Below are 23846 nucleotides of genomic sequence, written 5' to 3' on the forward strand. Positions count from 1 at the left end.
AAATTTGTCTGAAATTAAGTTTTTAAACCATCAGTAGAAAGTTTTCTTTTTGGCTTCATGATTTAGATATGAGTCTATTGTATACAAGCGACTGCCATCGCTGAAGAAACTTAGAACTATACTATTCTCCTGCACTTATCTCATTTACTTTTGTACATTTATATTTATTGAAAACAGACTCTGTTGACTTTATATACTTACACCACTTTTCTTTCTGCAGCTCTGGGATTCAAGCCACCTTTAGGAGGTATGTATCGTCCACATAACCGAACTTTTTGTTATTGTTGCGGATATGTTCTCAGTTGTGCAACAGTGTCTTTACAGCATTATTTATTATGTGAGATGTTATATCAAAATCCAGTTTCAATGAGCATGCCATGTAATCAACTGGCATCAAATGGTTCAAATGGCTCTGAGCACTATGGGACTTAACATCTGAGGTCATGAGTCCCCTAGGACTTAGAACTACCTAAACCTAATTAACCTAAAGATATCACACACATCCATGGCCGAGGCAGGATTCGAATGTGCGGCCGTAGCAGTCGCACGGTTCCGGACTGAAGCGCCTAGAACCGCTCAGCCACCGCGGGCACCTCAACTGACTTCAAAAGCTTTTATGTATGTCTACTGAATCATTACTTCAGAATGTTTTGGTCCATCGTTTTGTCCTTCTACCTGAGGTCTCATTCCAGAACAGTGCTCACCCAGGCCGCTGGGCATGATGATTGTACAAGAATTATGCTGTAATAAATAATACAAAAGAACTGTTAACATCATGACAATTGCTATTCTGATAAAATTCTCATTACAAAATGGACAGAATTACCACACACTCTGAAAAGAAGCAAGTGGTTGGCAATTATTAAATTAAATCTTTAATGATTGTTTTAGTGTTTTATTAGAAAATAGTCACAGATGCGACTGTTGGGCTGAATGTTAGTTTGATACTCTTTGAAAGGAGAAACATTTCTCCCTTCTGTGGAAGAGTTGATGGATTCCTTGATAGAGTAATCCCCCACCCCACTGAGTCCCAGCAATGCCAGCTATTGAACCCAGCAAGGTGGCGCAGTGGTCGGCACACTGGACTCGCATTCGGGAGGACGACGGTTCAATCCCGCGCCCGGCCATCCTGATTTAGGTTTACCGTGATTTCACTCCAGGCAAATCTCTGGATGGTTTCTTTGAAAAGATACAGCCGACTTCCTTCCCTAATCCGATGAGACCGATGACCTCGCTGTCTGGTCTCATCCACCAAACAATCCAACCCAGCTATTGATATTACTTTCCACATAAGACGCAGTTGGGAATTCGCAGGCAACATTTTACGTAAGGCTTTTCTGTGACAGTTGCTAGTCTCTATTGAAACTCCAAGTTTCCAGTACACACTCACAATATGTTTTACATTATTTCCACTCTGTGTGGGCCGCCCACTTAGAGGTGCCATGTCCCGAATTATGCAGCCCCTCCCACTGGAGTTTCGGGCCCTCCCTCAGTCATGGGTGTGTGTGTTGTTATTAACATAGTTTAAGTAGTGTGTAAGTCTAGGGACCTCACCAGTTTGGTCCCATAGGAATTCACACACATACAGACACACACACACACACACACACACACACACACACACACACACACATAGCGAGAGAGAGAGAGAGAGAGAGAGAGAGAGAGAGAGAGGGAGAAAGAGACATTATGATGTATTAAATCATGATTTGTAAAGCAGTCAACTAAAAGAGGAAAGGTACAATGAAAGATTTTAAATGGAGCAGCAGGAAATGCAGCTGACTAAAGGTTGGACTGGTAAGGGATGAGACACCGCTCTGAAACGCCTCCAACCTAACAGCTTCGAGTAAAATCTGGACAGTTCAACGATTTTCGCAAATGGCTGGAACTTTCTACGGAGAAAACGCCACCCACAAAGAGCAACGGTGACAAGCCACTCACCTTCCCATTCACGCCTGACCTTCTGGCTCAACGGTGAGTTCACAGTTTCCAAGGGAATGATGCTTTCTTCAACTGCCACTCCCTACAGGCCTCCTTCACCTCTATATCTACCTGCTGGTTTCCAGCCCAGGTACCTGGCAGAACACCACCACCTATCCACAATGTGGCCGCAAGAGAAATGCAGTTCGTATATTTTACGAAACCTTTTCACCTACATGCTTATTTTGAAGAGCCTGTAGAGCACTAAGGGTATTGGATTAGTTTAGAAACATGTTTCCCTTGGATCATCTCATACGATACAGGGCCTTCCAAATATCCTATAGCTCAGCATGACGGATTGTGAAAGCATCTGGTAGGCGGACTCTGAGGACACAATCAGAGATAACCATCGAGCACCCAAGGGATTCTCTCTGTCTAGATACATTTCAATAACCAATCTTAAAATTCATGTGTTCATGTAAGACGTTAGTAAATATACCTAAAAATTACGACCTTTAAAATTAGTCAAATTAAGTAATGGCTTCTAAACATAATATGGTGGTGAATTACTGCACCTGTGTTGTAAGGCTTAGTATTCGCCACAACCACTTTTAAAATACAGCTCTTTGTTCGGTTCCCAAATGGTCCCACTGCTCACAGACGATTATCGAAAAGCCACTCTATGAGTGGGAGACAATCAGTATGGTATGCTGGCAATTAGATCAGTCCTCGTAATTTTCAACATCCTTCTATAGCACCACGTCAAAAATGCTTTGACTCTCTTCTTTCTGGGATTTCCTGGTCTGACACAAAGCTGCAGTCCAAACACACATTTTCAGAAATATCTTTCTCAAAACAAGGAAAATTTTTTTGATAACAATAGACTTTCTCACAAACCACGTTTCTTCCGCACCTCACTATTTTCGCCTTTCTTCGATTTACTCTCAGTCCATTTTCTGTGCTCTGTAGACTGTTCATTCTATTCAGTATGTTCTGCAAATATTCCTTGCTTTCACTGACATGAACAATGTCATCTGCGAATCTTATCCCTGGTGATCTTTCGCTCTGTGGTTTAACCCCACTCCTGGACCGACCTGTCACTGCTTCTGCGATGTACACGTTGAACAAAATGTTCAAATGTTTGTGAATTCCCAAGGGACCAAACTGCTGAGGTCTGGGGTCCCTATACTTACACATTACTTAAACTAACTTATGCTAAGAACAACACACACACCCATGTCCAAGGGAGGACTCGAATCTCTGGCGGGAGGAGCCACGCAATCCGTGACATAGCGCCTCAAACCACGCGGCCACTCCGCGCGGCCACATTGAACAGTAAGAATGAAAGAGTTCATCTCTGTCTTATACCGTTCTTAATACGAGCACTTCGTCATTTGTCTTCAGCACTAATTGATGATACTTATACATATGTATATTTCACGTCTTTCCGTAATGCTCACTGTTATTTTCTCAGAAATTCGATAATCCTTCACCATTCGACATTCCCTAACGTTACTCCTAGGTCTGCAAATCCCATAAAAGAGCCTTAATTTTTCTTAAGTGTTGCTTCTTCAGAACTGCCTTTACCTTTTCTAAAGCAAAGCCATCGGCCGCGGCCACAACTATTTTTGCATCCTATGCTATTTGTTTCTGAAACTTGAATTCAGCTACTGTACTGATTGTGCAATAAGTCTCGCATTTGTTTCCCTTTACTACCTTTGGAATTGTACCGATGATATTTTCGAAAGACTCCACCACAACATGAAAAGTCGTTTTGTTGCGTTTAATCCCAGCGCATTTAGGAATTGCAAAACTTGAGTATCTATTTCTTTTACGTTATTCAAGCGCAAGTCCTCCATATCTGTGTCAGACTCTGACAGTAACAATGAACCCCTTATTGATGTCTGTTTCTTCTTCCAGCTCGTCACTGACAGCTCTTTTCCCTCCTAAAGCCATTAAACACCGTCTTTCCACTTATCCTCTCTCTCCTCTGCGTTTAACATCGTAACTCTTTGTGCACTATTAATGTTGACACTCCTCCATTTAATTCAACGGATGTGATTTTGATTTTTCTGTATGTTGAATTTATCTTTTCCGACGATCATTTCTTTTTCGATTTATTCACAATTTTCGTGCAGCTTTCTTGACATGGTTTCCCTGTGCTTAGTTCCTAAGGACATATTACTTTATTCCTGTCTTTTCCCGAGTATTTTCCTACTTCTTTCATTCGAATATCAGTTTAAATATTTCTTCAAATGGTTCAAATGGCTCTGAGCACTATGGGACTTAACTTATGAGCTCATCAGTCCCCTAGAACTTAGAACTACTTAAACCTAACTAACCTAAGGACATCACACACATCCATGCCTGAAACAGGATTCGAACCTTCGACCGTAGCAGAAGCGCGGTTCCGGACTGAAGGGCCAGGAACCGCTCGGCCACAGCGGCCGGCAAATTATTTGGCCATCAGCAAAGATTACAGTATGTAAATGTGTATTTCTAGAAATTAATTTTATTCCTGGACTAATTTATCATTCGACTGTCTAACGGTATTGTCAGTACGACATATATGTTAAATAAAGTGGGTGAGAGACGGCACTCTCGTCGTACATCTATGTTAATTTCTATCGGTGCTGTTCTCTCTCTGCATGCATAAATTAAAATTCTGTTATTCAGTTAATAAATTTTTGGCACGTGTAATATTGTCCCCTTGGTATATTTACTGTCTCCATAAGTGGTCCACTGTCCTCGAATCCTAGTGCTGAACCCCTATTACTTCTGTTATATGGGGCAGATGCTATTGACGATATTGTCACATACACAAATGTCATCCTAGTAGCAGTTCTTGCAGACTTCAGGGCGAGACTTGAGGAAAAAGTGAATGATGTGCTTATCCAGATGCAGCATTGGTGCAAGAGCAAGAAACTAACTGTAGCCGTTCATAAAACCACATACATACTTCCTCAGAGAAGACTTTCTCTTACCAGAAATCCTTTCCTGGTGCTTGACGTTATACCTGTCATAGATATTTAGCCACTCTTCTAGACGAGAAAAGGAACTTTCTACAACAGGTAAAATCTGTTCCTCAGAAAGCAGTCAAAATCATGCATGAGATTGCCCATGCTCGTACTGCTGACCAAAAATTACCGTTGCAAGTAGTGCGGCCATATTACGAAGCTGTCATCAACGCTACTGTGGGCTTTGCTGCCAGCGTCTGGGTGCATCGCCTTAGACCAGGCAGCTACAAAACAATACTGTGGCGAATTCTGCGGAGCGTACTTCTGAGGCTCGCCGCTGCCTTTTGCACTACACCTGTAGAGGGTTCAGTTGTGATCTTCGGGCTACATGACGTGTATGTCGTGGTACGTTACAGGGCACCGCTGTATTGGTTGGGACGCGAGCAATATGATCGTGTGTACGAGATCACAAGGACGTATCTTCCTGATAAAAGACATTTAGGACCCTGGAATTGAATGGCAGTCTGACTGGGACCCTAGGAGCACTACAATACGTGTTTACAGCGTATCCCCAAGCACCTGGAACAGGCTCAAACTGCGCGACGCTGCACCTACCTATTAACAGGTCACTGTCCATATCCCACACATCATTGTCGAACAGGATGTGGCAACGCACCAATCTGTGAGTGAGGTGAGGAAGGTTCGGCTAATCATGTCGTTCTGAGATGCCCCTTTTTCAGGTAGGGAGAGAGACAGCAAACAATTAGACTGCGATCTGCGAACAATCGTAGGTGACCAACACTTGTGGACTAAAGTCAATATGATAGCACATCAGATATCTAACAGGAAACTGCCTACTTTTCGGTCTATAAGATCAAGTGGACGCTCTGAGTATCAAAATAGTGTCAACAGGTCAAAGAAGCGTTTCCTTAATTATAGGTAATAATAGGCACATATACATTTAATTAACAGAGACATATATATATGAGCAAATAAGAACAAATAAAAATAAAATAAAAACGAAACTGAAGAAGTCTATTGTCAACCACATCGGTATGCACAGATTCGAGGAATGCTGAGCCAAATAAGTGTCAGTGTGGGTGATGTAGAATAGTGTAGCAACAATATGTTTGGAAGTACGTGTAGTAGTTACTCGGTAAACCTCGAGTTGTTCTGAGTCTGCCAGTAACATATCTAGTAATGTAAGATGAAAGTTATTCACTTGGAACTACAGTTAATTCCCTTAATTTTATGTTATTTTTTAAATTGATTCTTATTTTTCAACTCTTTTGTTTTATTTCTACGTTAATACTACCAAACGATGCTGTTAACATAGATAACATAAAACTGTATGTCACCATGATTAATGAATATGTACTACCTGTTTAGAGTTTCCAGATAACAGGTCTGAAATTCGTAGTAAAATATTGAACCAAATAGAACTGAATTTTTCCAGTCTTCTATTAGTCCATCTCCTCCTTGTTCCTCTTTCTCCATCTCCTCTACCCCCGCCCTCTCTCTCCCTCTCTTTCTCTCTATCTCCTCTGTCTGCTCCTCCTACTCCTGTCCCAGTTTATGTGCTCTTCCCCCTCTCTGTTCATTTGCTAGTCCTTCCTGTCCACCCGCTTCTTCACTCTGTGCTCATGTCCACCTCCCTCCATTTATTTCCTCCTTCACTTCTCTTTGTCCATCTCCTCCTGCCCTGTTTCTCCGTCAACCACTTCCATCCCTCGCTCTGTCCATCTTCTCCTCCCTTCTCCATGTCCATCTCCTCCAACTCTTCTTTACTGTTCATCTCCTCCTCCCTCTGCTCTCTCTCCATTTCCTCCTCTATCCTTATCCTGTCCATCTCCTCATCCTCCCTCTTGCTGTTCTGTTCATTTGCTCCTCCATCCACTCTTTCTCCTCCTCTTTTGTTTTTCTGTCTATTTCCTCCTCTCGCCTTCCTCTATCCATCTTCTCTTCCTCCATTCCCCTGACCATTGTCTCCTCCCCCTCTCTCTGTCTGTCTCTTCCTCTCCCCTGTCAAGGTACATCTCTTCCTCTTTTTCCATCTTCTCATCCCCCCCCCCTCTTTGTCCATTCCCTCCTCTTATCATTCTACGTCGTTTCCCTTTTTTTTCTCCATCTCCTCACACACTCTCTGTCTGCCAGTCTTCTCCTGGCCCACTATCACATCCACCCCAGCAGGATGCTGCTGGCTGACACTGCCACAGTATTTATTGTGCAAACTAACAAGTGTATCACATTTGACAGCAATAGTTGCAGGGTTTTAGGATAAACTTTCCACCTATGGCTTTGCTTGCGTACATGCAAGTCAAATATGTTTCACGTATATTTAAAATTTTGCACGTGTATTTGCAGACATAATTCACTTGTATCTTTCGTGAAATTCGCCCTGCACTTTCATTTTCCCACGGCTCAATGTTTGTGACGTCGTGTCTTCTGAACTGACGGGAAAAAAGTCGCAGCAGAACAAAATAATTAATGTAGAGATATGAAATCTCGGGAATAAATTTCTTTAGATGAAATATTTAAATGATTAACTTTGCAGTATCACAGTTTGATATAGATGCGAGGAAAGCAATTGGAAATGTGAAATGCTGAAACGCTGGCATACAAATTAACTGGTGTAAGCCCATAGGATGTCGAATGTAAGTATGCAGACGTGCATATATTGTATTGCACAGGTTCTGGATGTCAGTTTGTGGGATGGAATTCCAAGTCTGTTGCACTTGGTGAGTCAATGCAGGGAAGGTTAATGCTGTTTGTGGATGACGCTGGAGTGCTTGTCCAATGATGTCCCATATGTGTTCGATTGGGGACAGATCTGGCGTCAAGAAGGCCAAGGAAACATGCTGACACTCTATAGAACATGTACGTGAGCGAGCGTTATCCTGTTGGAAAACACCCCCTGGAAAGCTGTTTCTGAATGGCCACACAACAGTTCGAATCACGAGACTGACATGCAGTTTTGCAGTCAAGGTACTCGGGATAACCACGAGAGTGCTCCTGCAGTCATAAGAAATCGCACCACAGACCGTAGTTCCAAGTGTAGATCCAGAATGTCTAGCACACACACAAGTTGGGTGCTGGTCCTCAACTGGCCTTTTTCTTGTCATCTTAAAGGCAATCTTGACTAACAACTACTCACCACGTCCAATATCAAAGGTAGGTAACACTCACGACCGTCACGGCGTGTATTTAAAGGATGCTCGATTTGAAGACTCATAGTAACGCTATTTGTGCCACTCTAATGCGACTGGCTCGAGATCCGATGGTTGGTTAATTTTGGGGACGGGAGGAAACAACGAGGTCATCGGTCCCATCGGGTTAAGGAAGGATGGGAAGGAAGTTGGCCATGCTCTTTCAAAGGAACCATCCCAGCATTTTCCTGAAGCGATTTAGGGAAATCATTGAAAACATAAATCAGGATGGCCGGACGCGCATTTGAACCGTAATCCTCCCGAATGTGAGTCCAGTGTGCCGACCAATCCAGCACCACACTCGGTCCGTAATCCAAATAGACGTCATCGTTCAGCTGTCTAAACGCGTCTACAAACTTTCGTTTATGTCGCACAACTGCTTCTTGGTGGTGCGGTTCTTTTTTTTTTTTTTTCGTCAGTGTATTTCTGTAGATACATTCGGTGACATATGTGTATACTGTCTGCGAAATGTTTTGCGAGTAGAGTCAAATGTTCAAATGTGTGTGAAATCTTATGGGACTTAACTGCTAAGGTCATCAGTCCCTAAGCTTACACTCTACTTAATCTAAATTATCCTAAGGACAAACACACACACCCATGCCCGAGGGAGGACTCGAACCTCCGCCGGGACCAGCCGCACAGTCCTTGATTGCAGCGCCTTAGACCGCTCAGCTAATCCTGCGCGGCAAGTAGAGTGAACAGGATAGAAATAATAAATTAAAACGTCACGCATGATGCGACAGTTTATCACGCATCTTTGTTTTGGCGTCATATCTCCTCAACGGCGTGCCCTAAATTAAACATTTCCGTGGATACATTCAACAGCGTGCGTGTTTATTATTTGAGAAATGTGTTGCGAACAGCGGTAGTAGTATAGAAGAACTTAGGTTAAAATTCATGATTCATGCGGCAGTTTTTCAGCGTGAACTGGGAAAATGTAGTAAGTAATAAACTTTCTGCTTTCATCATTTTGTGACGGTTGTCAGCGACAAAAGGTTTTGGAAAAGGTTTGACATTATGTGTGAAGTTTCTTGGAAGTCGTTAATTGCTCTTTCTGAAATGTGAATAAAGACTGGATATTCGTTCGTCATGGGCTACACACCTTTTTCACCTGTACCTATTTGACAGGTAGGTGTTTCTCATCCCTACATCGATTATCTCTAGACAGAAAGTTATATGTGTGCAAAGTTTGGTTCAAACGGTTCAAATGGCTCTGAGCACTATGGGACTTAACATCTATGGTCATGTCCACTAGAACTTAGAACTACTTAAACCTAACTAACCTAAGGACAACATACAACACCCAGTCATCACGAGGCAGAGAAAATCCCTGACCCCGCCGTGCAAAGTTTGGTTGAAGTCAGTCCAGTATTTTTAGACGGTATGTGGAACATAGATGCATATGTACATCCGTTTTTATAATACGTACGGATTCCTGTCTTTCCATGAACTATTTTGTACTTCCTCTTGTCGTCGACCAATTGAATTATTTCCTTTGTTACCCAAGATTTCATCGTAGCTACCCTCCTTGTACCTATGGCTGTCTGTGCAACATATGAGATTGCCATTTTTGGAGGTGACCACTCCTCTTCAACTGAACTGCGTATTGTCCTGTTGTATATCGCAGTACCCACACCCTTAGCGAACTCCAGACGCGTCCCGTCACTCCTGCGTACATCAGCATCCCACTTCCTTCCACTCACACTCTTCCGAACGATTCTCCTAAAGCTCTGTCGACTCTTCATCGTTACTGCATTATGATATAAGTCTATATCTGCTCCTGGGTACGACTTACAATTCAATATCTGATTTGGGAACCTCTGTCCGACCACAATGTAATGCACCTGGAGTATTCCCATATATCCAGGTGTACCTCCTCCTCTTGTGAATGTTGAAATGAGTATTCACTGTCACCATCTGAAATTTATTGGAGGTCTCAATTAGTTTGTGTCCTCTCTTATTCTTACTACTATTTTCCAGTAAACCTTTCTCGTATTTCTTCCCCTACAACCAGATTCCAATCCCCCACGTTTATTAGATTTCAATCTCCCTTTACATACTGAATTACTCGTTGAATATCCTTAAAATTAACTTCCCCTATGTACTCATTTTTCGATTCCGACGTCGGTATGTATGTATAAACTGTCGTTGTCGACATTGGTTTACAGTCGAAACAGATAAGAGCAACCATATCACTGTGAAACGTCCCCTTTGAACAATTATACAAGACTGTGCTTATCCTGACACACAATATTTTTAGCGCAACGCAATCTGACTTTCAAAAATCCCTACAAAAGAATGGCCCTGACTAACATTAACCTATACCTTTCACAAATCACTTACCTCACAAAAATCTTCCATACTCGAACTACTGCAATACAGCGAGCGCCACTACTGCCAGCTAAATAAAAGATTCAAACTACGGAAGGCACTAACTACTGATAGGCATAGTTAGCAAATGAAAGATTTTAATAGAGAACAAACAATGTATTTACCTTAATAGTATTGAAAAATCATAATATACATAGCAGTTCATGACATCCAGTCTTACAAATTTCCAAACTCTGCCATTTCTCTCTCCCCACATCCACCACTGCTGGCGGCTCACCTCCAACTGCGCAACGCTACGCGCTGTTCACATCCAGCTGCCCAACACTACAATGGCAGACAACAATGCAAACTAGCCACAGACTGCACACAGCACAGCCAGTGATTTTCGTACAGAGCGCTACGTAACGTTACCAATATAAAAACCTAAACGGCCTACTTACAACTGTTCACAGTAGCTCAATTGGTCCTCAACTTTTCTATTTATACCTAATCCTTCTCCTGTTATACCATTTTCTCCTGCTATTGATATTACCACATATTCGCCTAACCATAAATCCTTACCTCCCTCCCGTTTCACGTATGTGGCACCCTCTACATCTACTATTGAGCTTTAGCAACTGCCTTTTCATATTTTCACCTTCAGAGTTCTTACATTCCTCTCCTCAGCTTGTAGAATGTTACTCGCTCGTTCATTGGTCCAATTTTTTCCTTAGGCTGGCCTACCCCTTGTCAGTCCCCTCCAAGGGATCCGAACAGGGGACTAGGTGCCAATGGAGAGATCATGATGACTGTTTTATAAGAGGGTTGGAGCTTAAATAGCGAATGCCACGAAGTGGTTCCTTCATCTTTGGAACCAAATCAAAGTCACAAGGACTTAAGTCCGGGGAGTATGGTGGATGGTACAGTACTTCCCAGTCCCATCGACCAAGCAGAGCAACCACAGCTTGCGCTGTATGCGTCCGCCCATTGTCCTGCAAAATGATTGGTGACTTGTGCAGAAAGTGTCGCTGCTTCTTTCACAAAGCTTTAGAACTCAATTAGTTTCCTGGTCTCTCATTCCTATTACTTAACCAACATTTTCCCGTAAATCTCTCTTATATTCCTACAGCTCCTCTTGTTTCTCAGTCACCCTTAATTATTAGATTTTGAACGCCTTTACACACTATTTAGTATTCTCATTTACTCTTTCTATCTCTTCGTCTTCTGCATGTGATGTTAGCATGTATACCATAACTACTGTTGTTCATGTTCAATGGGTATCGATCCTGTTGGGAAACTCCTACCACTGATAAAAACAGAATCTGAAATTGGTGCTAAGGCCAGGACTTGAACCCAAATCTCAAGCTTATTGTGCAGATCTGTTACTCACTTCAATTGTTCAATTGTGGCTGCTCCAACTGCACATTTAACCACAGTTCATTGCCCTACCTGACACACTCTCCCCATCTTAATTTTCCCTTTCTTAAATCGTATTGCTGAGGCTCTCCGATATTGGAATAGAGCCCCAGCTTTGTACATAATGGAGAAATCCTGCCCTTACCTCATGCATGAGACGTGGGTTCAAGCCCCAGCTGTGGCACAAATTTTCATTGCCTCAGCCTCTGTCCTTATCGAAGACAAAGTATTGAGCTGTTCACAGTAGCTCACTCTCTGCCTACACTATTTTATGCTGCTGTTAATATTACCCTTCATTCGCCTGACCAGAAGACCTTTTCCTGTCTCCATCTCACGTCATTGACCCCACTATGTCTAGACTGACTTTTGCATTTGTAGTTTTCGGCTTTCCAGCTTCTCTACCACATTCAGATCGCTGACAATCCACGCTACGAACTCCTACACTGTTAAGATTTCGTTGGTTATTTACTCACGTTTTCAATCTCACCTCCCCCTTGCCAGTTACTTCTCAGTTTCAAAGTTTGGGAAAATATCATCCACACAGCTCCAAAGAATGCGAGAGCTGACAAGTCTAGGAATTATCGCACAATCAGCATAATAGCTAATGCATCTACGCTGTTGTAAAGAATAATATACAGAAGAATGTAAAAGAAAATTGAGGATGAGTTAGATGACAATCAGTGTGGCTTTAGGAAATGTAAAGGTATAAGCTGGCTGATGTGCCTTAAGGTCTTTATGAAAGTGGCAAACGTAGCTTACACGCCATTGGATAATGTATCATAACTGTCATCTCAAGCTCAGGGTGGTAAACAGGCATACCACATAGCTATAAATTTTGGCCCTGTCTCAAATTAATTAAAATGCCACTGTGATGTTACAAGAATACACAAATTAATATACATAACAAGTTTGGGATTTATCCTAAAATGATAAGACAACCTCTCCCGTACTCATTCTACATTTTAATTTATCAAAGCTTTCAAGGTTCATATCATAAATACAAAGGACGTTTAATTACTTTCAACTCCCAACAAATTAATTACCATGTAGACATTGAATATGTAATTATTAAAACTTTATCTCTATATATGATAATTTTATGAGAAATGAAACAATTAAACCTCTATCAATGATAGTTACATCTATGTTATCGTAGCTGAGCAATGGGCTAAGTTGATGGAGAATGAACTTTATCTTTTAAACTAATCAAAATTCTCATGTACACAATGGAAGGTATGTTAGTAATTAACTATTGAATTTCTATATTGAAAGCATACGTCGTGGAGCGTAATTTTCGTACATGAAGTCAACCTCTCGCAAAACACCTTTAAAAGTTTCAAAATTATCGCCCTCACGTCCTATCAGTGCTTGTTGACTTTCTTTTTTTTTTTCTAGTTTTGCATATCTGTATCAATTCTCCATCGCTATATGGGCTGTCTAAACATTGATTTCTTTTCGCCATATTCTCAAAGAGTTATACCGCAGTTCCCTCTTGCGAGTTTCCTCATGAGACATTTTGCAATAGGCCGTACTTTATTCTCTTTTGCGCCACAGGTGACCAACATCTCGCTATAAAGGCTGCTCGAAACGAATCATACGAATTGCAAGTTTCCACTGTTTTCTGCATGGTTTCGGCTATACTTCCTTCCATGTGTGCACAAATGAAATCTAATTTATCCAGAAAGGCAAAGGCAAAGGCAAAGGCGAAAGGCAAAGGTCCCGAGTTCGAGTCTCGGTCGGGCACACAGTTTTAATCTGCCAGGAAGTTTCATATCAGCGCACACTCCGCTGCAGAGTGGAAATCTCATTCTGGAAACATCCCCCAGGCTGTGGCTAAGCCATGTCTCCGCAATATCCTTTCTTTCAGGAGTGCTAGTTCTGCAAGGTTCGCAGGAGAGCTTCTGTAAAGTTTGGAAGGTAGGAGACGAGATACTGGCAGAAGTGAAGCTGTGAGACTGGGCGTGAGTCGTGCTTCGGTAGCTCAGTTGGTAGAGCACTTGCCCGCGAAAGACAAAGGTCCCGAGTTCGAGTCTCGGTCGGGCACACAGTTTTAATCTGCCAGGAAGTTTCAAATCTAATTTATGTTTCACAGGCCAATGTGCTGGTGTTCCTACTTTGAGCTGATCAATAAATGTGCGAGGATGTAGACTATTTGTATCTTCCTTACAGTACAGGTTATTGCGCGCTGTAAGAAAGTGGTTACCATCAAAATATCTTGCTTCGCTCTGTGACATCATACCTTCTGTGTTTTGAAAACTCGAATTCTGTTCTATGTTTGTATCAAATTTACGCAAACATTCTGTGACAATTGTGCCGCAGAATCACTTGCAGGTTTCATTGCGCAATATGCGTGCATAACACCTACTACCGGCTCTGTATCTTGTCTTGTAAGCAATTCTGGCTCGTGAGACACTGTACTGTAACCCATTGGCATTCATCCTACATGTTGTGGTGTTGCGTAATGTGTCGCTATTGCTTGGTCTGCGTATGTCACGCTTTGTGCTTGATGTACGTAACCTTGCTGCAACCCTCTTTCTCAACTGACCTGCTATTCTCTCTTGAGCAAGTGGTCGCAAACCACATTGTTCCCTACTGTTACCGTATTCTTCTGAGTTATGTTGTTTTGGACTAATTTCCCGATTTCTGTTTGCGTTTTTGCACTGACATTCACATATGCCTTTCTGTCTCACTTCACCTGTACATTCGCATTCTCGTTCTGTCGTATTATCGGCGGCTGTTGAATTTGCCGTCTTCACAGTATTATCTACCAACATTAAGGAAGATTCTGTCGTCGTTTTCGACTCCCCACTAACGCTTTCCGCGTCTCCTCGACTTTCTTTTGAATGCAAAACTTCCTTTCTGGGCCGTTGAAATAGATGTACGTTTTTCTCTTTTTTCTTTAAAATACGAGCATCGAATTTCCTAAATGCAGCTTTCGCTGTTGTTTTGTGGGACATCGTTTTAGCAATGATATGTGCCGCTTTCGTCGACGCTCTGATGGCAAAGGCTTCGACCTGTAGTTTAAGTTTTTTGACACTTTGTTGTGTATCTTCATGTAACATATTCATGTCTGCTGGGACAGTGTCAATGTCTGTTCTCATTTGTGTCTGCCCTGTAACAAACGTTTGAAGCGTATTTTGTGCTTCTTGAGCTTCAGTTCGGATTCGTTCTAACTGACCTTGAATATTATCACTGGTTTTTTCTATTTATTTGTTAGTTTCTCTCAGCCCCAGTGCTTTGCGCCCTTCTAACTCCTTTTGCCTTGAGTTATGCCCCCTTCTAAATGCCCTGCTAATTCTTTTTGTCCTTGGGTTATGCGCCCTTCTAAACGATTTTCGGATTCTTTAGATTATTGTAACAAACGATTGTCTGATTCCTGAGATTGTTGTAATAACCGCTGCAACATACCGTATATGTTGGCGTTTTCCACTCCTGAATCATTTTCGCCCGTTGCCATTTGATGTAACCATTCGCTCTCTCGTTTTTCGTGAACCGTTTCCTTCTCTTCTGAACACAGGGTAGGTGCGCTAACACTCGTTCTTCCATGTGGTTGCAAACCTTTCTCATTCAATATGTTCACGTTCGGTTCTACAAACTGTAAATTACTGTCAACGGATTCTACATCTGAATAATGTGTAATGCTGTCCTCTTGTCCATTTCTTTGACCATATTGAACACCATGTGTTACATTTTCGGTCTCATTCGGTATTTCTGCGTCGAACCTGACCACGCGTTAACATCAGATTATACGACTTGACTCTACCCCAAAATATGATTCACACAGTCCTATATTCAATACGTTCCCTCGTCTTTCCTTTAGCCTTTTTTGTTACTGGTTTTGAGACAGAACTCAACACAACCGAATACAACAATGTATTGCGCCAGCAATTAAAACATACACAAATACACATCTATCTACACTTATTTACTTAACTTTTTTACTACTACACAGTTGAGTCACATTTAAATGAAAACTATTTTTCTCCATTTTGTTTACCCTCGATAAACTATCAGAATGCTGTTAATTCAAAATCCTGCATTTTATATCTCAGCCGAATGCTGTTTATTCCGTATCCTGGCAGAGTAAGCCATTTGTAAGGTGACTGAAATCTCTTACAGTTTTATGCAAGTGGATAACGTATTTTACACGCCAATGGATAATGTGTCTTGCGACGTGGAGGTAAAATAATAAAGAAGTGCGGTTTCAGCGTTTTCCCACGAAATGCTTCATATACAAATGTTGGTTAAAAATGTTATTGCAAATTTTGGCTCTCACGTAAGTCTCAGGGGATGATTTCCACACTTGGTGCATTAGTACACTTCCACACCCGCGCATTTGTTATAGATTTTGAATTAATTATACACTCAGATATAAGTAAAGTTTATGCTAGGGAACGAGAATTAGGCGACTATTATACAAAAATCAGTTTTTCACGACACAGTTCAATCACCACTTATTGGCGTTGTCCTTTTCTTTCAAACAATGAAATTAGCACTGGTGAGACGGTTTACAGCTATTCTTTAATAATAATTTGACTCCGAGCCCCCAATAGCAGTAATGTGGGCTGCTATAATCGAAAGTTATTCAATCAATTCGAACAGAACCACAAGTCCCACTGTCGTCTTTGTTCTAACAGTTTTGGCGCGAAATCACAGTTCGCCATATGTTCACTTACGACGTGTGCACCTCGTAAATCGCACTCACACAAATAATCGTAGCACATCCAGTTCGCCAAATATATGCCTGAGCACTTGCACTATTAAACAATACTCTTTGTCGAAAAAAATCTGCGCGAAAAAGGATTCTCAAACGACCACATGGGCCACCCTCAAGTGGGGCTTGCTCGCCACCCACCCTCCAAAACGACTGACCAACTGTAACACCTACAGCGCCTATCGGTGTTGAAAAAACAAAAATATCTCCCAAATTAGCTCCCATGTCCTTAAAATACGAATTCACAAAATCACCCAAGTCCCTTCACAAGTAGTAGCTACGAAAAACAAATAAGAAACAAATAGAGGGAAATATCCAGTATAGAAAGCAAAAGAAAAGAAAAGGAAAATTAAATTATAAATTTTAGAAACATGGGAAGGGGGATACACAGTAGAAAATATTAAAATATTTGTTATTCCAATACGTAAGAAAATCAATATTATAGTCATAGAACGTAGGCCTGGGACACCAAAGACAGTATTTATTAACGTATAAATAGTCATACGTTGTAATTACGATACTCCAGTCTCTAGTCTGTTCTAGTTCGGAAGTTATTTAGGACGTACAGCTTTAGAGAACAACAATTGGGACTTTATTAAACGGGGATCAAAATGGTTCAAATGGCTCTGAGCACTATGGGACTTAACATCTTAGGTCATCAGTCCCCTAGAACTTAGAACTAATTAAACCTAACTAACCTAAGGACATCACACACATCCATGCCCGAGGCAGGATTCGAACCAGCGACCGTAGCAGTCGCGCGGTTCCGGACTGAGCGCCTAGAACCGCGAGGCCACCGCGGCCGGCAAAACGGGGATCAAGAATAGATCGTGACGAGATTGTTTTTGAGGACTGTCAATTCAAGACTTTAATTTGGACTTTTATCAGATTAGATAAATGGGAAGGTGAATAGTAATTTCTTTGGCTTTAATGTCAATTCGTGTGAATATTTAATCGCTTTACTGAATGGAAAATCATAATCGGATTCGGACTTTGAATTGTGATAATGGGAAACTTTAACTTCACGCGACTAGTGATCATAGTTAGTGACAGTTTGCGGATATTAAATAGAAATAACTTATTTACCGAAAATGACAGGATATTATCTAACATCTCTGATGCTAGTGGGAATCGTACTTAGACATCTGATTAAAGAACTTGTTTGAATGAGATCGTATGAGTTAAACTATTTATTAATAATTCTTGTCAATAAACTGACGTTGTTAATTTGAAACATAATACAAGTCTTGAAGATTAATTTATGTTAGATTAACAAACTTGAAGGTTACGTGATCTACGCCAAGAACAAACTAGCGATTCGTAACTAAAACAATTGAACGAAATGTTAAAGTATCGTCGTCTGTAAGCATTGGTAGTACAGCTACTAAAGATTTTTACTCTCAGAGTTGGGAAGACTATACGTGTAGTGACCCACGTTTAACATTGGGTTTTAAAAGTGGTGAAATTGATACTTAGCTAGGACAAAATTAAATAAAAGTAAAACCCTTCAATGACAGTTAATGTGTAAAAAACGAAATCAGACTTTCACATAGTAGACGAAAAAGCGAAAACAGAAAAAGGGCGGCTACACAACGACTGAACTCTGGCCAATATGGCCACTAGCTTATATAGGCTCGGACGTCAACACCCCTGGTAATGCAAGTACCAATATCACCAGTTAAGGTTACAAATTTTGATACATACGTCCCTCGACAGAAATAAGTACACCATCGGAACCGTGCTAAAAAGTACGTCTAATCTACTATGTTACATTAATTTCTAGGATTATTCTAACGCCCGTAAACCAAGTTTCAGTTTTTGCAAACTTTCGCCACTTGGTGCAAATTTGTGTGTTGACATCTGTGCTGCAAAGTTTTAACATAGGACTGCATGTGGCACCGTTTTTAGACGTAATCAATAGCGATCTACACATTGCAATGCTCAAAATCTTCATCTCTATAAAAATTAATTAATTATGGGCGATAAATGTTAATAATAATTTGCAAACAATGATAACTATTGCAAGTTAAGTGTATAGCATAACTTAACTAGTTTAAAATACGTCTGATGCCACCCAAAATATTATACAGTGCCGTTCTTTACGTCATGAATTTTCTATAGAATTTTATAAACAGTGATGGCGACATAGTGAAAGAACTGGAAGCGAGGTGTAGCAAAGCTAATGCAGTGAGCGCTCAGCTACGATCTACTCTCTTCTGCAAGAAGGAAGTCAGTACCAAGACTAAGTTATCTGTGCACTGTTCAATCTTTCGACCAACTTTGTGGTATGGGAGCGAAAGCTGGGTGGATTCAGGTTACCTTATCAATAAGGTTGAGGTTACGGATATGAAAGTAGCTAGGATGATTGCAGGTACTAGTATATGGGAACAATGGCAGAAGGGTGTCCACAATGAGGAAATCAAAGAAAAACTGGGAATGAACTCTATAGATGTAGCCGTCAGGGCGAACAGGCTTAGATGGTGGGGTCATGTTACACGCATGGTAGAAGCAAGGTTACCCAAGAGACTCACGGGTTCAGCAGTAGAGGGTAGGAGGAGTCGGGGTAGACCGAGGAGAAGGTACCTGGATTCGGTTAAGAATGATTTTGAAGTAATAGGCTTAACATCAGAAGAGGCACCAATGTTAGCACTGAATAGGGGATCATGGAGGAACTGCATAAGGGGGGCTATGCTTCAGACTGAACGCTGAAAGGCATAATCAGTCTTAAATGATGATGATGATGATTATGATTTTGTAAACAGTTTCCCATCAAACTTTGTTTATTGCCCTTTACGAGCTTAATTATTTATGAATCTTAACGTATGACTACGGCACTCGATCCGCTATGACGAAACGTTTTTAATGAGTGGCCGCTCGTCCCTGTAAGTAGTTGTTTACTATTTTTATTAATCTTTCAGTATTCGTGATAGTAACCGATTTTGAGGTTGCTATAGCTTTTGCGTCTCGTGACTCGAAATAAACATCGATCTTTCAGAAGGTGCACATTGCAGACCACAGTCCACTGCCGCATCGCTCTTCATAGTTCTCGCGTAATGCGCAGAAAACCAAACAGAGCCCCCAGCGGCGGGCCGCGCAGACCGACCTCTGCAAGTCTGGCGCGGGCGCGGCGCGCGCTTCCGGGATTCTCCACAAAGCAGTCCTGGCCTACTAGAAACGTCCATCTAGTAACGGGGGTTTGTACCGGCACAATCTTAACTGTCATCTCAAGCCCAGGGTGGCAAAAAGGCACACCACATAGCTTCAAATTTAGGTCCTGTCTAAAATTAATTAAAATGCCGCTGTGACGTTACAAGAATACACAAATTACTATATATGACAAGTTTAAGATTTATCCTAAAATGATAACACAACCTCTCCCTTTCTCATTCTACATTTTAATTTATCAAACCTTTCAAGGTTCATATGGTAAATACAAAAAGATTTAATTACTTTCAACTCCCAACAGGTCAATTACCATGTAGACTTTGAATACGTGATTATTAAAACTTTATCTCTATATATGAAAATATTATGACAAATGAAACAATTAAACCTTTATCAATGATATTTACATCTACCTTGTTGTACATGAGCAATGGTTTAAGTTGGTGGAGAATGAACTTTATCTTTTGAACCAATCCAAACTATCACGTACTCTTGAATTTCTATATTCGAAACGTATGCAGGTTGGAGTGAGCAAATATCGACTCAACATTTTAACTCGCCTAAAGCGTGTTGGTACATTACCGATCGAAAGCAGTGGCGGCGTTGTCTCCGTGCTGGATCTGAAACGCTAATTCCCTACTCGGGCCTTGACTGAATTCAATCAGTCTTAACTTCCCTCCATTCCGCACAATGTTAAATGTTTCCTAGTCGAAATTCATGGCAATTCCACACTCGCTGTGGGAAGGAGCGACATCCACAAATCACAGCCCACAGAAATTCCCGCAGGAGTATGCACTGCCGCTTTACCTTTGTCACCACGATACGTGAAACATACCGCCCTCATTTCGCAAATGTAAAGTTTGAGTGTCAACGTGTTCGCTACTTTTACCACATGCATGTGAGTATCCCATGACGAGACCAGAGCTCTCTGTGTGTTAACTTAATTCTCAAAATTCTTTTATATGACGTTACTCTCCCCACCGCGATTCTACTACGTCACACAGTATCGCTTCGGCCAACTGCTTCCTCGTTATATGTGAATTCTTATTTTTCTTGCTTGGGTCGCTGCTATCCTCGTTAATGTAGTATCACAATTTACCCACAGTCTCGGCTGTGTTTATTCTAAAAAGTATTATATTGTACTCGCCTTATTTCTTTCAGCACTGCAGTTGTGCCTTCTTTTGTTAATGTTAATTGGGGTTTCCCAATGCCATTAGCCACTTGCACTGCTCTCCAAACTGCGTTCACTTTATCTCATTTGGGCATGCCCCTGTCGTTATAAGGGTAGACATTGTTTTGTTATTCAGTACATGAGATTGCCAAATTACTTCCTGTTGACAATATAGAGATATTTTCTGGGGATTTTATTCTGTATCATACGTATGAAGCTTATGTAAGGTCCGAAAAATCGGACACCTTACAAAGGCCCCAGATAGGCAATTCTCACGTTGCGGTTGACAATGGAAGCAAGACTAAAGAAAAATCATGGCATTTTCATAGGATTTGTAGAGCTGGAAATAGGATTTGACAATGTAAAGTGGTGCAAGATGTTCGAAATTCTGAGAAAAATAGGGTTAAGCTATAGGGAGAGATGGGTAATGTGCAATATATGAAAGAGCCAGGAGGGAATAATGAGAGTGGACGACCAAGAACGAAGTGCTTGTATTAAAAGGGGTGTAAAACAAGGATGTTGTCTATCACCCCTACTGTTTAATCTGCATAAGCAAGAAGTACTGATTGAAATAAAAGAGAGGTTCGCGGGGGGGAGGGGGTTAATATTCTAATTGAAAGGATATCAATGATAGAATGAGATTGGTATCCAGAGTTAAATTGAAGAAGCATTGCAGCGTATGCTGAATGGAATGAACAGTCTAATGAGTACAGAATGTGGATTGAGAGTAAATCGAAGACAGACGAAAGTAACGATAAGTGGTAGAAATGAAAACAGCGAGAAACTTAACATCAGGATTAATGGTGACGAAGTAAATGAATTCTGGTACCTAGGCAGTAAAGTAACCAATAACGGATGGAGCAAGGAGGACATCAAAAGCAGACAAGCACAGGCAAAAAGGGCTTTTCCGACCAAGAGAAATCTACTAGTATCAAAAATAGCGCTCAATTTGAGGTGGAAATTTCTGAGAATGTACGTTTGGACCACAGCGTTGTATGAAAGTGAAACTTGGACTGTGGGAAAACTGGAACAGAACAGAATCGAAGCATTTTAAATGTGGCGTTACAGACGATTGTTGAAAATTAGGTGGAGATGCTGCACAGAATCGGAGACGAAAGGAATATGTGGGAAACACTGACAGGAAGAAGAGACAAGATGATAGGGCATCTGTTAAGAGATAAGTAAATGGCTTCCATGGTACCAGAGGAGACTAGAGGAGACTAGAGGGACTGGAATAGTTCCAGCAAACAGTTGAGCACATGCGTGGCAAGTGCTACTCTGAGATGAAGAGGATGGCACAGGAAAAGAATTCATGGCGGGCCGCATCAAGCCAGTCAGAAGAATGTTCATTAAAAAAACAAGAGGTAGGAAATCGGCTGTGTCCTTTTCGAGGCAAACACTCCTGCAGTTTCCCTAAGAGATTCAGAGAAACCGGTGAAAAACTGAATCTGGATGCCACAGTGGGGATTCAAAAGGCTGTGATCACGGATGCGAGCTCAATGTCGCGCCACGGAGCCTCGTCGGTAAACTTTTCCAAATAAAGTCGTTTAATTCTGTGGTACAGAACTTCATTGATAGTAACTACATATGTGCTCGAACTTTACAGTAGTAGTTTCAGTTTCGGCTTTTAAAATCCATTCCAATATCTGTTGTTTCATTAAGGGGAAATGTTACTATGTATTCGTCATTGTAAACACTTATGCTTACGTTGTTAACAGGTTCAGCATGGGGCCGTGGCTGATCAACACGTACTTCAGCAATGGTTGTGCACGCATAGTGGCCTAGCATAGCATCTTATGTACAGCTGAAGTAAGAAAGTACAGTGTATTTACTTTTTAATAAATAAAGGTTATAGTCTTCATTGTTTTAAATGCTGCTCCAATCTCACAAGGCACGATGTTTCAATTGGCAGTCCTTGAAATGTCGTATGGATTCCATATACCAGAAAGAACGGTAAAATTTAATGTAACTGGTATGCACATCATGCAGTTGACAGTGTATTTAAGAAGGTGTATTTAAGAAGGTGTATATATTCAAGTTTACTTTTTTTTCAAATATTGGACGATATACTATGTGATCAACAGTATCCAGACACCACCAAAAACATATGTTTTTCATATTCGGTGCATTGTGCTGCCACCTACTGCCAAGTACTCCGTATCAGCGACGTCAGTAGTCATTAAATATCGTGAGAGAGAAGAATGGGGAGCTCCACGGAACTCACGGACTTCGCATGTGGTCATGTGAGCGTGTAAGGAGCAAACATTGAACGATTAAACAGTGGAAAAACGTTGTGTGGAGTGACGAATCACGGTACACAATGTGGCGATCGGATGGCAGGGTGCGGTTATGGCGAATGTCTGGTGAACGTAATCTGCCAGGGTGTGTAGTACTAACAGTAAAATTCGGAGGCGGTGCTGTTATGGTGTGGTCGTGTTTTCATTGGAGGGTGCAAACCCCTTGTTGTTTTGCGTGGCGCTATCACAGCACAGGCCTACATTGATGTTTTAAGCAGCTTCTTGCTTTCCACTGTTGAAGACCAATTCGGGAATGGCGATTGCATTTTTCAATACGATCGAGCACCTGTTCATAATGCACGGCCTGTGGTGGAGTGGTTACACGACAATAACGCCCCTGTAATGAACTGGCCTGCACGGAGTCCAGACCTGAATCCTAAAGAAAAACCTTTGCGATGTTTTGGAACGCCGACTTCACGCCAAGCCTCACCGACCGACATCGATACTTCAGTGTAGCACTCCATGAAGAATTCCCCAAGAAACCTTGCAGCACCTGATTGAACATATACCCACGAGAGTGGAAGCTGTCAGCAAGGCTAAGGGTGGACCAACACCATATCGAATTCCAGCATTACTGACGGAGGGCGCTACGAATTTTTCAGTCATTTTCAGCCAGGTGTCCGGATACTTTTGATCACATGGTGTACATTCCGTGTACCGGTATTCTGAAATCACATTGCGGTGGATATC

At 41.5% G+C, this 23846-nt stretch overlaps 1 protein-coding gene across 1 annotated transcript in view; it reads left to right on the top strand.

The window, feature by feature from the left end:
• Positions 1–22702, top strand: part of LOC126427085 (uncharacterized) — a 104091-nt gene extending 81389 nt beyond the window's left edge. Inside the window, exons 5-6 of the mRNA XM_050089262.1 lie at positions 221–247; positions 22578–22702. Of these exons, the coding sequence (XP_049945219.1) occupies positions 221–247; positions 22578–22600 (50 nt within the window). The 3' untranslated portion in view covers positions 22601–22702. The remainder of the gene's footprint in view (positions 1–220; positions 248–22577) is intronic.
• Positions 22703–23846: the final 1144 nt, after the last annotated feature.

This window comes from Schistocerca serialis, chromosome 11 (genome assembly GCF_023864345.2).
Source record: "Schistocerca serialis cubense isolate TAMUIC-IGC-003099 chromosome 11, iqSchSeri2.2, whole genome shotgun sequence".
NCBI lineage: Eukaryota > Metazoa > Arthropoda > Insecta > Orthoptera > Acrididae > Schistocerca > Schistocerca serialis.